At 35.8% G+C, this 16,136-nt stretch overlaps 1 protein-coding gene across 1 annotated transcript; it reads right to left on the reverse strand.

Moving 5' to 3' along the window:
- Positions 1–5,432: 5,432 nt before the first annotated feature.
- On the reverse strand, positions 5,433–14,481 carry LOC135073853 (fatty-acid amide hydrolase 2-B-like). Its single transcript, XM_063968074.1, has 9 exons — positions 14,190–14,481; positions 12,602–12,784; positions 12,026–12,245; positions 10,527–10,744; positions 10,065–10,194; positions 9,133–9,272; positions 8,637–8,777; positions 7,905–8,174; positions 5,433–7,441 (listed from the first exon to the last, which is right to left on the reverse strand). The coding sequence occupies exons 1-9, from the start codon at positions 14,424–14,426 to the stop codon at positions 7,139–7,141; spliced, it is 1,842 nt and encodes a 613-aa protein (XP_063824144.1). The 5' UTR covers positions 14,427–14,481; the 3' UTR covers positions 5,433–7,138.
- Positions 14,482–16,136: the final 1,655 nt, after the last annotated feature.

Genomic DNA, 16,136 nt, shown 5'->3' on the forward strand with positions numbered 1-16,136 from the left:
TTTGTTTGTATTTGATCGGCTCCGTAACTCGAAGCCAAGATAGCCTAAAGTGCGGGTTAGAACCCCACAGCTTGAATATTGTAGTAAACCCACTCGTAACACAATTTAGCTTAGAATGTGTGTTGAGTTAGAGGGACTTTAGTAATTTGTGTAATACAAATTCTTCAAAAAAAGTACCGGACCAATTTGAAAAATTTTAGGCAATCTACATTAATTAGCCAGGTCAGCTAGTTTAATAATATTTATAAGCTAGTAATTTTTAATGTGAGCAAGACATGTACTAGACTGATTGTACCCTAAAGTTGGGTAAGAAAAGAACATGACATTTTATTACCCAATTCACATTTCATTATCTGCTTTCAGTTCCCCTTACAACTACAACCAAACAACTAAATTCAACATGTTTGGGAGCTGTGGATATACCAGATTCTGGTATTTCTGCGAAAACAACTTTTGAACCTCTTCCTTCTACTTCCAATGCACCAGAACATATGACCTATAAACCCATTACTCATGGTAAGTGTACAAACTAATTATTTACCTTCTAAAATATGCCTTCCCTCAAACTAAAGAATGCCACCCTGGATGCGTTCTGCAGTCTGCAGTCAGGTCAAAATGAACTTATATGTACAACATTCTAGGTTTCTGTACATTTTATATTAATGCGATTTGACCGTGCGGATACGAACAAAGAACGCAAAGCACACGTGACTGATTGCCTTATCACGACCACTTACAGATTGTCTTGACATACCCGCAGACCGCATCCAGAATGCAGAACATTAAAACCTCTAAATGCCTTTAATTTAATATTATGTCATTGTTATTGAAGGTGGGTCCACGCTTCATATTTTATGAGAAGAGCTATCATTATTCTGTCTTTGCATTTTTTTTAAAACTTGATAATGATTGATTGATTTGGAAATAATATGTTTCATAAAACAACAAAATAAATTTTAAACTAATTTGCATATTTATAATATTTCAGATGATAAAACCATTTGCCATCAAGATGCACAGGCAGAAATATTAGTCCACAGTTATAAAAGACCTAAGAAAAACATTGAAATGAAAGGTAAGATAAAACATACATAATTTAAAAAACTAAGTAAAATTGCTGATTAATTAACCAATATTCAATTCAATTTGCTTTAATGTTGTTTTTTTTACTAATGGAAATGTTTTTATTACAGACACTTCATCAACATTTACAATTAAAGAGAAGAGGCTTTGGCGACAGTTACAAAATGCAAAAAAAACAATAAGGAATATAGCGAAGTCAAGAGTGAATTTAGACAAGTTAGATTCGGAAGTGCTGACATCGTTAGTAAAGGATGTAGTGCAGAATAACAAAAAAAAGTCACAAGGAAAAAGGTGGACTTTAGCCAACAAAATATATGCTTTGGCTATATTTAAACGGTCCCCTAAAGCATACCGCTATATGCAAAAGCTGTTTACGCTACCAAGCACTAAAACGCTCCAAAGGATTTTAAAAAATATACCAATGGAGCCTGGTATAAATAAAAATATAATTGATATGTTAGAGGCAAAAGCATCAAGTATGCCAAAGGAAAATAAATATTGCTCGTTAATATTTGACGAGATGGCGTTAAAGAAACGGATAATTTATAACGAAATTGCTGATAAAGTGGATGGCTACGTGGATTATGGAGAGGGCGAGAACATGGGACGAGAAAAGAAAATTGCAGACCATGCGTTAGTGTTTATGATACAGGGTGCTAAACATAAATACAAACAATATATTGCGCACTATTTTGTGGAAGGCACAATATCAACAGCAAAACTGGCAAAAATTATATCGGACATCATCAAAAAATTAAAAGAAATCGGATTTATGGTTCTAACAACAGTTTGTGATCAGGGATCTACAAATATAGGAGCTCTTAACATGTTAAAAAGAAACTGTGGACAAGGCATAGATAGCAACTTTTTCTCTGTAAATAATGACAAAATTTTTATAATCTATGACATCCCTCACTTGTTCAAATCATTACGAAATAATTTCTTTAAAAGTGGAAATATGTCTTTCGATGGAAAAATTGCACAATGGAGGCATTTGGTAGTTGCAGAAGAACACAACAGAAATTTTTTAAATTTTAAAAAACTGAATAGTACCATTGTAAATCCAACATTCAAAACTAAGATGAGGGTGAAGTATGCTGCGCATGCTCTGAGTAATACCGTGGCAGCTATTTTAAAAATGATGGCATGGAAAGAAGTTTCTGATTGCAATGATACAGCATTTGTGATTGAACAGTTAGATAAACTATTTGATTGTACAAATGGTCCATCATCTTTAAATGACGTAAAGAAAGGGATCCGGGAAAATGTTTCCACATCAAGTAATCACATTGAGTCTTGGACCTTTTATACTGATAAGTTAAAAACCATAAAATTTATAACAGCAGAAAACACGATACTAAAAAATGTTAAATGCGTAAAGGGATATCAAATATCTATCAAATCCTTAAACGATATTTGGGAAAAGTTAAAGAATGAAGGGTTTAAATATATGAACCTTAGACAGTTTAACCAAGACTCTCTGGAAAACTTATTTGGAATCATTAGGCAACACAGTGTAACCAATAGAAATCCCACTATCACGCACTTTACTGCAGCGCTTAAAACAAGCATGGTTACTGGGCTGAAAGTGCCTCATAGCAGAAGTGCTAATTGTGAAGCAGACAACAATAAACATATGCTGGAATATAAAGACATTTTAAAAACTAATTTAAAAACAACAGAAATAAAAATTAATGTTCAAGATTCCACAGACACTGAATTTTATCCTGTGTTGTCTATCCCGGACCCTGAAAACTTAGAACAGCCCATTGAAAATTTGTGTAGCCTTGAAAACCAACCAGTAGTATATGTAAGCGGGTATTTAGCTGCCAAACTATTACAGAACAGTTCTTGTTTAATTTGTGAAGAGTGTTTGAGCGTGAAAACTCCTGTTGACAATGATTTGTATGCATATATATCTCTTCGCGAATGGTGGCATGATAAAAAAAGTCTCGTTTATCCAACAATTCAATTATGTACCACCGTAAATGAAGCTAAACAATTTTATCATGACCATATTGCCGACCAGATATATATGGAAAATGTTGGAAAATTCATTTTCTTAATGTTGAGTACAAATTGTAATTTTGGTTGGTTTAAATGTCAACAACATAATAAAGACATTTATGATAAGATGTTTAAAATATTAAGTTACCTTTTTCTAAGAAAAAGTTGTAAAATCATTAATGACAGCTTCATAAAAAGTGAAAACAATTTTGCTGACAAAAGTAAAAAAGCACAGCAACAAAGCATTGAAAAGTAATCTTGAGGCTGAGGTTCGATCAGCTGATAAGAAAATTAAAGATGTTTATAAATAAAAATCTTATTTTTTCTTAGAAAAAGTTGTGAAAATAAAAGTTTACAAAATTATCATTTCTGTACTTTGTTATAATTTTCAATAATTCCTCATGCCTACAACTGCTATGTCATGTTCAATACTTATTGTAATATACCTATTTTATTTCGAAATAAATAATTTACGTTACAAAACTTCGTTTTACTTACACATAGTATAAAATAAAAATAGTAATCATTAAAATATTGAAGGTTCCTATACTAGATATCGATATGCAATTACAACCCTAGCAAAGTATCGATAATCGATAAGTTATTACGAACGTCACTAATACTGTCAGAAAATAAGGCATTATGTTGGTAGCTCCGCCCGTAGTTTGTGCGGTTGGTAAAGATTTGCGGGTCGTTCTCTAAAATGCATATGTGTGCGTGAGCTCAAAAAATATCTATGGAGTGCCGTCTCTTACTCTTTTATGCTCTTTGGTCTATGCTTTCCATAGAACGTAACTTGGTATGGTTGTGGCAATCGAAGCTTTTAATCGATTATCGACAATCGAATCATAATTTGGATTTCACATTGTGTGCTTTTTTTTTCTTAACTAAATTCTTGTGTAGTTAATATTTAGACATTACTATAGCGTACCCATAACAGATAAATTTAAAAAATGTGGATCTAACTTATTTTATTAGTTAACATTACTATTAAAATTTTCACTCCGTAACATTAGCTTTCCTCTAGCTAGAAAATAATGGTCCATCCATCATTACTACAATAAGCTTCTATCCTTACTTCATTGTGCTTTCCTGTGTGCGGTTTACACTTTTTAAAGCTTTCTTAACCCACACCGGGCCGTCAATTCATCACGCACTACGAGCTCCACAAGCACCACCCATTGCCACTTCAGCTTGATAATCCGCTTTGCTATGTCTGCTCTTATTAGATTAAGCAATTGCTGTCCAACTGTGTCAGATTCGTTGAATGACCTTTTTCTCAAATCATAGCTGTTGACCTTAATATTTCTACTCATCGTCCTATGACCTAAGTTAATACTTCTATACTTACCTGTATTTCACAATAGAGGGTGGCCTACTCTGGAAATCACAGCTGGAAATGAAGTGTACTGTGTAACTAGTTACTGTCCTTTAACCATAATAGCAATTTTTAATATGAAGTTTTGTGAGTTTTTCATCGCATTATCCACGATTATTATTAAGATAAATGAATAGATGCCATCAATCCATTTTAATTAAAATGTGAGTGAGTGTAATACTGTTTACATTTTTTAAATATCATTAAAAAATAATAAAGACTGGTATGCTCGAAACCAATATGAAAAAATATTCGTTTGATTATTTCAACTCTGCATAACTTACAGCGAAGCCCTAAGTATGTCGAACGTAATACGACGGGGCACAATGTCGCGTGCTTGTCCTAGACATACGGGATTAACCTTGAAACACTGTACAATCTTGGTCACTTCGCCATTGCCAATGTTGTTTTAAATAGACATCTTATTTTAAAAATTGGTATTTTACTATGATTAAAATCACATAATATTAAGATTCTGTTGGTGAGCTGTAGCCATGCGGCATCAATTGGGGTCAAAATTAATAGTCTAGCTAGAAAGATAGATCTACACTTGGCTGAGATTGGCAGTGGTCAGTAGTAGCACAAGTAGTAGTTTAATCAGTAGTATACTTTTCAGGCTGCTAGTTTATATGGTCATGGCCAGTACATAATTTTCGTTTATGGAAACTCCATTGACCATAGTCAGTGGTAGGAGTTACCATAGAGCGAAATGCTCATTTTTTGGCGGGAAGTTTAAAATAGTTGATAGAAGCACGCGATCCACTTTGGAAATTGACTAATTTAATTAAACACTTGTTTCGTGGTTAAGATAAAGTTAGGCCAATTCAATACTACGTAGAAAATCTCTCTTTAGACGTTTTGTGCACTGGCACTACAAAGATTAAAAGTTCTGATTACAGCATTCCTTTTCCTAAACGGTGAAACAAAGGGTAAGTAAAATACAAATCAAAATGAAACAACAATATCACAAAATGTTTTATGTCATTATTAGTGTAAGTATGTACTTAATTTACAATTACTTACGTATATTTTTACTTCCTGCTCCAAATAACTACCTACACTAAATTGTATTTTACATTGTTCTAAACATTATTAAAGTAATTATAACATCACAGGATTTTGGAATTAAATAACTTTCAAATCATGCTCACAACACGATCAAAAAGTGATTAAAATTTGGCAAGGTTTTCTTATTACAATTATTAAAACAATACCGTTATATTATTTTAACATCCTCTTTTCACCAACAAAGAAAAACAGATTAATGGAGAAAAGCATAGAAGAAGCAGACACCTAAAAGATATAAGAATAAAAAGTTACCAAAACCTATCGATTTTGATCACATGGAAAACTGTAAGTATGCCACCGACTTTTTGTCGGCAGATAGTTGGGTCCGATTCTAATTAGTATGAAGAATCGGACGATATCAAATCGGTGTACCTAGTGCCCACTAATGTGCCCACTTTCATTCGTTATTGTCCATAGTGATTAATAACACCTCGACTCAACTATCGGTCGACAAAAAGTCTGGAGTCTGCGGCTAGGCTTAATACGCTTTCATAATTCATTAACTCTATACACATTACACATGTCATACATTTTATTCAGATTACTTCTTATCCGTGAAATTGAGATATTATTTGATTTATTGTTTGTTACAATTAAAATTATCATAAGTTTATAATGTGTCAGTAACATCATAGCCTTGTATTTTGATTATTGAACTACATTTCTATCGTTGGTATATTTGGATAATAGTAGGTTATTAATTTAAGTAGTCTTTCCATCGCCTTAGGTGTTAATTGTGCAGAGAAAGTTAAACACTGACCTACACTCGGTTTCGGAATTCTAGTACAGTATTAATTAATTGCACGAGCTGGAAGACGTAGCGTGGGCAGGCCTCCCACTAGGTGGACCGACGATCTGGTGAAGGTCGCGGGAAGTAACTACCTGGATGCAAGCGGCGCAGGACCGGTCTTTGTGGAAATCCTTGGGGGAGGCCTTTGTCCAGCAGTGGACGTCTTTCGGCTGAAACGACGACGACGACGATTAATTAATTGTCACTTGAACAATCATTTTCTACGATTCATTCAGCCAATGCAGTCAATCATAATTTTAATGCTTTTGTCAAACGGTGGTTAAAAAAAATTAAAGAATATCTAAGTAGTTATTAACTTGAGAAAATTGGTCCCATATAAAATTACTTACAAATAAATATCACTTACAGTCTGAGCTTTAGATGTGTGATGTAGATTGGTGCCTAAGAATATTTTAGACCACAAAATTACGAGTTATAATTAATATTTTATTAAATTTAATAAATAGGCACCAATATCGTAGTAGGTACTATGTGAAGTTTGTTTGTGATGTTAAAATATTGCACACATTCAAATTATTTTAAACAATAATACTTACCTACCTGCATTTTATACTATTTACTTGACAGATAGTCTTGTTCGACACGGATTACATACGTTACAAGTTAGCAATCGAACACAATGCTCAGTCCATGTAAACCGATTGTTTCACGGTCCTGTCCCGCTTTAAAAATATACAATAATTTACTGCCAATCCCAAACAACTATGTCATCAAAATGGCATTACCATTATTACCTTACTACCTTCATTTAGTCATTTCCTGTCCCATGTTCCGAAAGTTGTACTGAAGCCCTAAGCTGTTTTGACGTTCGTTAAGAGATCTTTATTGGGCGGGACCCATCCACCAAAGGCTTTTTCAAACTCCTTAGCCACAGCTATAGTTAGATGGTCATTGGATTTATTGGCAGCAATTTGTATACCGACTGGTAGACCTTTCGGTGTGAAATCTATAGGGCACGCTGTAACGGGTAACCCTAACGCATTGAATATGGTGAGGTAGCTGCAGTTCAGGAATTTGTAGTAGATTCTGTAGTGCAGGTCAGCTGTGTAGGGGAACGTCGGGAAGAACAGGACACCGTCATCAGCCAGGACCCTCTGAAAAGAACAGAAGAACATTTATGTCGAGTTCCATTACTGCATTTACTCAGAATATTCATCATCATCATTTCAGCTATAGGACGTCCACTGCTGAACATAGGCCTCCCCCAATTATTTCAACAATGGCCGGTTGGTGGCGGCCTGCATCCAGCGCCTTCCTGCTACCTTTATGTGGTTGTCAGTCCACCTTGTGGGTGGACGTCCTACGCTGCGCTTTCCGGCACGTGGCCTCCACTCCAGAACCTAGCTGCCCCATCGGTCGTCAGTTCTGCGTACTATGTGCCCTGCCCATTGCCTGACTCCTCATTTCTGATTCGATCTCGTAAAGAAACACCGAGCATAGCCCTCTCAATAGCACGCTGTGTAATTTTGAGCTTATTTATAAGGCCTATATTGAGAGGCCACGTTCCAAACATGACTGGTAGCACACACTGATTGACTGACTTTCGTTTTTACTTACTTGAAACTCTGCTTTCACCTCTTCGAAAATCTTTATCATTTTATCATAATTGCTTTTTGGTAAAGTGTTAGACAACCTCATGAGAGGTCCATAAGCCACACACGTGAAGTTATTGTCTGTTAGGCCGACTATTCTCCTGAGGACTTCAGGCCACATTGACTTGAGTTTGTCGGGGTTCTCCGGGTCGGTGTAGATGTTGCGGATCTTTTTGAGGTGGAGAAGTACTCGGATGCTGATCTCCCACATGTGTTCGATGTTCTTGATCTTGAGCTGTAGGTTAACATGGAGAAGTTAACTTAATGTTTAATTGATGGCGATAAAATTGGTCACTATCAATAGCTTTTATTTTATTTATTTTTATTTATTTAATAGGACAACCAACAAGGCATACCCTAGAATATACCTACATATAGAATGGACATAATATACTTTAAGTACTTAAACTTACTTAAGCCCATATTCACTAACATTACTATGAGGTCTCGCAGTGAGCGTGGACGCACAGGGTGACAATGTGTGTGGTGACAAAACCAATTACAGAACTCTATTCAATGCTGTGCGTTCGATTTGCTGCTTCACTTAAGCAGCATCGTTTATGAATATGGGCGTTAGTTATTAAAGATCAGACAAACAGTTACTCTGTATGTAGATATTATGTGAAAACAATGGAAAACTTTTCAAGGGCCAAAGCCAAAACTCACTAGGCAAAGGAAAATTTTCAGTTCCACTTACTTCTTGTACTTCAATGTTGTAAGTAGTTTTCATGTATTCCCTTGCTTTTTCCATAGCTTTTCTTACATCAGGTCCTATTGAATTAGTCACGTTGCTGTTATCCCCATTCATGTAGTAGTATTTTAGCTTAGTTACGTCCACCTGAAAATTAAAAATATGAAGAATAAATAAATCATCATCGTCATCATCATTTTGCAGCCATAGGACATCCACTGCTGAACATAAGCCTCCCCCAATGATTTTCACAAAGGCCAGTTGGTGGCCTGAATCCAGCCCCTTCCTGCTGCCTTTATGAGGTCGTCGGTCCACCTAATAAAAAAATGATTTACGGAAACTCACGCAATGTGCGGTTGGTCTAGGATAGACGTAGATGAACTTGGGAGAACCCGCGAGAAATCTTTTGGTTATTATTAAAGTTGTGTTTCTCTTAATTTAATGTAAATACGATCCCACGAGGTAAGTAGGTATCCTACCGTATAATATGAGAGATGCTTACAGGCTTGTCCAAAGGTACGTCAGGGCCGCTTGGCTGCCTCAAGATTTTCAAAAGTAGGGTCAGGTCTTCGGCATAACGAGTTATGGGGCCAAGGGCGAAGTATTCTTCGAAGTCTTCGTCTCTGCTGTCTGGCACATGACCTGAAAGAAGATTATGTCGAATTTTGTCTCTATAAGCGTTGCTTTATTTTAAAGATAATGATAATTAAAATTTATTGGACTTGGAATCTATTTTTGGTAGGGCCGTTAAACTTTTCGCGAAGGTCGCGGGAGGTGCCTGGATGCGGACGGCGCAGGACCGTCTTTGTGGAAATCCTTGGGGGAGGCCTTTGTCCAGCAGTGGACGTCAGTCGGCTGAAACGAACGAAAGTTAAACTTTTACTGTAGTTCGTAGGATTGTAGGTAATTCTGTAACGCGTGTTGCATGTTGTTACACAGTCGTATGCATTTCCGTATTAGGTAAGTAACTGAAGTACCGCTGGCTGAAGTAAGTATTACTTCTTGGGCAATTGGCTAGAAATCGAGGCCGATGCATTGCCGTTTATGAATTCGTTACGCGTTCATTGTATGACCGTTAGAGATAAACAGAACTGATAGACATGTCACGCACGCTATCTAAGAAAGTAGAGTAGAAACAATGAAGGTAAGTGGCCTTATGCTATTGCTAATGTCAAGGTCTACACTCCATATTAATTAGAAGTTTTCAAGTTCAAAATAATAATCTACATTCTGTGCTCTTCTGCACGAAGTAGGTACGAGGTCCGATCTGATAAAGACATTAGTATCTAATAAATAAGGAGTTGAATCCTGAAACTAAGGTATGATGTTCAAAATTATAGTAATTAGATCAGATTAGATGTTAAGAATGTAGGTCTTATCTAAGTAGGTACATACTTAGTTTGTATTTTAAGAGTGTGCTCTTTGAGTGCCTACCTTCGACAGATAACAGCCTGGGCGTGGGTTTATGTCCAAAGATCCCAGTGAACATGGGAGGCAGCCGCAGGGACCCGGCGATGTCTGATCCCATACCAATCACTGAAGCTGCAGACGATATCAGCGCCACCTGAAATTAAAGTTAAAGAAAGAAAGTTAGGTTTTCGAAAAGATGAAAAGCAACTTTATAAACGGATAAGGATTTGTCACACTGGATGGTGACTAGATTTCGAAAAGGTATAGTTGTTGCAAATCACGAGAGGAAAAGTAAATAATTTAGTTTTGAAATAGGTTTTCGTACATTTTATTTGATAGAAAGAATAGAAAAGAATGATTAACGAAAACCTGTCATTCTTACTTCTTACATTTCAAATAAGTAAAAGTGCTTTTTTAAGCCTATTTACAGAAATAAATGAGTTTTATGAGTTTTTAGTTTTATCATTTTAAAGATAATGAACTAACCTCTCCACCCGACGACCCTCCAGTGGTCCTCTTCTGATCATACGGATTCATGGTGACTCCCACCACGTTGTTATACGTCTCCCAGTTCATGCACAGCTGGGGGGTGTTCGTGACTGCTATGGGGATTCCCCCTGCTGCTCGGGCCTGGCGCACTATCGCAGCGTCTGCTTTGGCAGGGTTTCGGTACGGGTAGACTGTTCCGCAGTCGTTGCTCATGCCTGGAATAGGTAAGAGAAAAAAGCTATTTAATTAATCACATCGTGATTCTTATGAACGTATTTTAATGTTGGCAGTAAATGTGATTTCGTTAAGCAGTCTCGCACAGGTAATTTATTAAAAGTAAACGATTGTAAAGGTCAATTATTAAAAGTAAACGATCGAATTGTTACGAATTCTAAATGTGTAAGACTACGAAGTATGATTGACTGTACGAACTGCAACAGGTTGTTGAACTATCCGAAATTCTACTGAGATAACGAGACTTTTAACTATGTACGTAATAAATTAGTTGATTACAAAATAATAATTTAGTTGATTAAGATCATAGGCCATAGGATCATAGTCCACCTACAAGGTGGACCGACAACATCGTAAAGGTAGCAGGGAAGCGCTGGACGCAGGCCGCTACCAATCGATCAACATGGATTGGGGGAGGCCTATGTTCAGCAGTGGACGTCCTATGGCTGAAATGATGATGATGATAGGCCATACTACTACACCTGGATCGATATAATATGATCAGCTACGTGCATATCATGATCGGCTACGTGCATATTCTGATTGGTAGGTATTCTTTGCAATGTTGCCAGCCACAGTGTTGCAGCTACATAATGCAAATTAATATCGCCAACGAGGACTCGTCGTTTTCTTATACATCTCAAATGTCATTCCATTATGTAGATATTAAAATGATGTAACGATAGGTAGTGCGTTAAATTGCCATTCACTAGGCCATGGTTAGTGCGGGCATCCGTTCAGGCAAGCGGCTGATTGGTGGTTTGTGTAACATTGCAAAACTCATTGTTAACTTCTAGATTTGCCCGGTGCACTTGGTAGGAGTTAAGTAACCGATACGATTGAAAGATTTTGCACCACAGTTGCTTCTGTTTCTATTCTTGTTGTCTCTCGTAATCGTATATTTCAGGACAATGGGGATGTATACTTAACAGTCTTATATTTAGACACTCTTATATTTAATCCAACAGCTACACAAGTGTAGAGTGCTAAGTTGATGGTTTTTGTACCATACATGATACAAATCTTTAGGTGATAACCGTGTCGCTACTAGACGACGTGTTTTTTTTTTGTTAATTATTTAACAAACAAGATTCTTAAGGTAAACAAGTTTTATACTGATTTTGAATACATTAACCTGAAGAGGTTTTTCTATTCGAAAATTGTATGTATCCGGACTTCTCAAGGTGAGCATGACTGTGTCTAACTACATCTACCCGTGGTTTGACGCATTGAATGAGCTTACAATGTCAGCCGCTTCTTACCTTCGACAGCGATACTCTCTTTCACGGTGAAGGGTACGCCCAACAGAGGGTATTCCTTCGCCAGTTCCTCTGGAGTGCGGGTAGTTGACGCAATCATCTTGTCTATGGCCCGGGCTTCCCTCAGGGCTGCGTCATACCGCGGCTCTACGATGGCGTTGAGAAACGGATTTACTTCTTTACACCTCTCTATGTATGCTGTTACCACTTCTTCTGAAGTGATCTGAAAATATAATAATTTTGTCAGTTAACTGAGTCTCTTAACTCTGACTGTAACCTTTATAATTTTCATAAAGAATGCGTTATCGGTTATCGCTTACATAATAATAAAATAATATTTAGTTTGATAAGTGAAGTGCATGAGTTTAATAATACAAGTATCAATGCAAGTCTTAGATAAAGTAAACTGGTGATAAAATAATTTATTAATAAAAATAGTGAACAGGATCTTTCTCTTGAAATGAAAATGTAGCATTTACCATATTTATATGAAGTAAATAGAAAATGAAGTAAATACCCAAATTAAGACCCAAGACTCAAAAGTCCTTGGGCCCAAATACAAAATGAATGTTGACTTGCCTGTTTGTTTCTGATCATCATTGTCAAAGTAGTAGCAGATTTGAACAGTATGGGGTTTACGGGAGGCGGACATTTTCTCGTTCGCTTTATGCTTAGAAAATATGTCAAAGGATATACTATGATCGTCAACAATGACACCAGGAACCGGAGGAACCTTCGCATGAATCCATTCAGCATGTTAGTCTGTGGACAAAGAAAGATAAATAAATATCTTTGGACTTTTACATAGAAGATTTACAGACAATAGATAGTCACGTTTGGGTTGAGCGGGAATCGACCCGCGATCGTACGGTACGAGTGCGTGCCACCAGGCCGGCCAAACTCCACTGCATTCAGTAGGTAATGTAAATATAGTTTGTAGCTAGATAAGAATTCGTAAACTCAAAATATATTTATCTGTAGGCCATTTCACGACAAAACAACATTATGTAACTGATGGCTCATTAGCTGAACAGCACCTATTTATTGTTTGACCCTGTCGATTTAGTTATTGTATATTGACAGCACATTATACTAAACATTTTTTTTTTTCATTTTTATTACAACCATAATAGATACCACTGTGTTTAGATTAATACCTTTCACGTACGAAATGCACAACCTCATCGTAGGTACCTGAAAGTTCATTATGATGTTCAAATAAATCTTTGTAGTAAAAGTAAGTAACACTTCTTGGACTCAATTGATGCAATGCCAAGGAAACTTGTTTGTTTGTACATTGGATGTTATGTAAACAGATCATTATCATTATAATGATTAACGTAGGGAAACCGGTCGAGCGTGTGTGAAAACCTGTCACTACGACCCGCATTTTACGTTTTGAATTCATTCAGTAGGTGTGTTTTAGATTTCTAGTAAATATTTCTGCATATTTAGGTATCTAGCTTTCACATAGATTTAAGTAGACAAGAAGAATTAATTAACTTTCTATATGTAGTTCCACACTCAGAAAGCCTAGTTCCGATTCATAAGTGCGACACAGAAAAATAAACTTATTGATTAGTTGTGAGTGATTAATATTAGCATTCAATGTGGGTGGTGCATTTTAAAATAATAATCTGAATAAAACAAATGAAAACTGTATAAAAGTTTAATTCAGTCGGAAGGAATTTTTGTGTAGGAGAGATGAGTTTAATGCTTTCGATACTAAATATTGGAATTTTGATTTAAAAATGTAAGTAAGTACTTTATATTTACGACTAATCTTGTAGACTAGTCAACTACTGACCGTGGAATGCTACTTGTCTATACAAATAGTTATAGGAGTTTTGAATTATGATTGATAAATTGATATTATGAATGACTTAATTTATTTCTTATCTATTAGTAGGGCATTAGTTTCAGCAATCGAGAGTGGAATGCAGCGACATTTGTGAGGTTATTGACAGACGGTCAAAGATAAAAACCGGAGACAGACAAACCGATAACAAGCCTAAACTAATTAATGTTTTAAATTGAACAAACTAAGTAATTAAAATGTAGAGTCTAAGGAGAGAAGACGTCGTCTGAAGCCGCCAGTTTAAGTGAGTAATGATAAATACGAAGAAGAATATTAATATGTAAGCTAATAATAAGCAACTGGCTGTACCTCAGTAGCAACAACTCTCATAATGAACCCAAAAACTTTGGATATGAAATTTTGAATTTCCATTATCGGCTTTTCCAAGTACGGCGGATACACCAAATGGTAGCTGTTCAAGAACACTTCCACAATAACAAACAGCTGATAGATAACGGCACTTATAACAATCAGCACTGCACGCGTACAAACTTTCACGCCCGCGTTAAAGCAGGAGTTGAATAAATTATTTAAGAACCGAATCATTTTTGTGGGAACCAAATAAGCGTCTGCCCGCCACAGATTAAAGGAATACACTGGGAACGAAGGTCGGGTCACAATGAACGGGCTGTTATCGTAGATTAAACTACAATAACGTTAGGTATTCTATACAAAACGTAATGATTGCATCGGATTCGCGAGCGCATCTTTCAAGAGACTTTATCAATGGAAGTTTTAGCGAGGTCCGTTGGGTAGGTATTTCAATAAATTTTGGTCATTTTTTACACTGCGCCTCTAGTCCCAAACTAAGCAAAGCTTGTTATTACTAGACAACTGGTATAGACATACTTAAATACTTTTTTTTTGTAAATACCTACATACGTATTAAAAATAGAAAACACCCTTCCAGTACAAACAAATATACGAGTATTCATGCACACAAATGTTTTACTGAACGGGAATCGAACCTGCGACCTCGGCATAGTAGTCCACAGAGTCCACCACTACACCAAATGGCCATGTTCTAATATTTAAATACCAGATTAGACAATAAATTAGCGTATCAATGATTGATAAGAGCCACCTAATTTTACGCGTCGTATCAACTGTAGGTATTCGAATCTCCAGTTGGTTACTACATATTACGTGATGATAAGAAAAGTTATTGTGTAACAATAGTGTCTAAACTATCTCTGCAGTGCACGTGCATAATCTTAAGATTTATCCCACTCATGTAACTTGATTAATTATCAAATGTCTAATTAACAGACCAGCAAGTGTGTAAGACAATTAAGAATTGTACCTACTTACATGACTTTAGATTCACCTTATGTACACCATTTCATTATTTTTCATGCAAATCTTACTAACTTGCCTAATTCATTGTTCAAAAGTTGGATAGCAACTCATGCATATTTGTTATAACTATACCTATAAATAATAAATGATATTTATTATGTAAAAAATTTGGTACGCGATTACTCCAACATACCTACTTATTCTTGAACTTATTGGCTTTGTGCTCATAATAATTTATAGCACTAAACTTGTTCAGTCAGAACATAGAACTGAGTCAAGTCCCAGTATTGCTATTAACAGAATGGAATCCCACCCATCCAGTTTGCGATCGTTGCTAAATGACTGTGATAAATAATTCTGTTTGCAGAAAAAAGGATAAGAATAAATGAAAAAAGGAAAAATAAATAATTATAAAACTTGTCCACTCACACTCACACAGCGCCAGCTAGTCCCAAACAAAACAAAACTTGTACCTATCACTCCTACCACGTTAGGAATTTATTTATAAGTAGGTACTCTTTATACTTGCATTGTTTAGGTACCTGCCCTGTTCTAAAATAGTATAGATTTTCCTAAAATCGAGATTTTCTTTAAATGGATGTTTGGATATTTATTTATTTTTTTATTTATTTACACTTTTGCACATACCACTGTACAGTGGCGGACTTAATGCTATAATTAATATTAGGATATGTAGTTTCGGTTATGGATACGGTTACGGATATAGGAATAATATTATACCGGTTTCGGTTACGGTTACGGATATTTTTATATTTCGGATATCCGAAAGTTTCGGTTACGATTACGGATATCTGTGCTTTAGAATGCAATTTGCAATAAGTAGTTGTCCAACATGGTTCATTCATGGCCGCACACTTTACATCGAATAAAAGGTAATAAAAAAATAAAAATGTATACTTGATGGCATTATAAAGGTAAATCAGGATATATATATGC

This window comes from Ostrinia nubilalis, chromosome 8 (genome assembly GCF_963855985.1).
Source record: "Ostrinia nubilalis chromosome 8, ilOstNubi1.1, whole genome shotgun sequence".
Classification (NCBI taxonomy): Eukaryota; Metazoa; Arthropoda; class Insecta; order Lepidoptera; family Crambidae; genus Ostrinia; species Ostrinia nubilalis.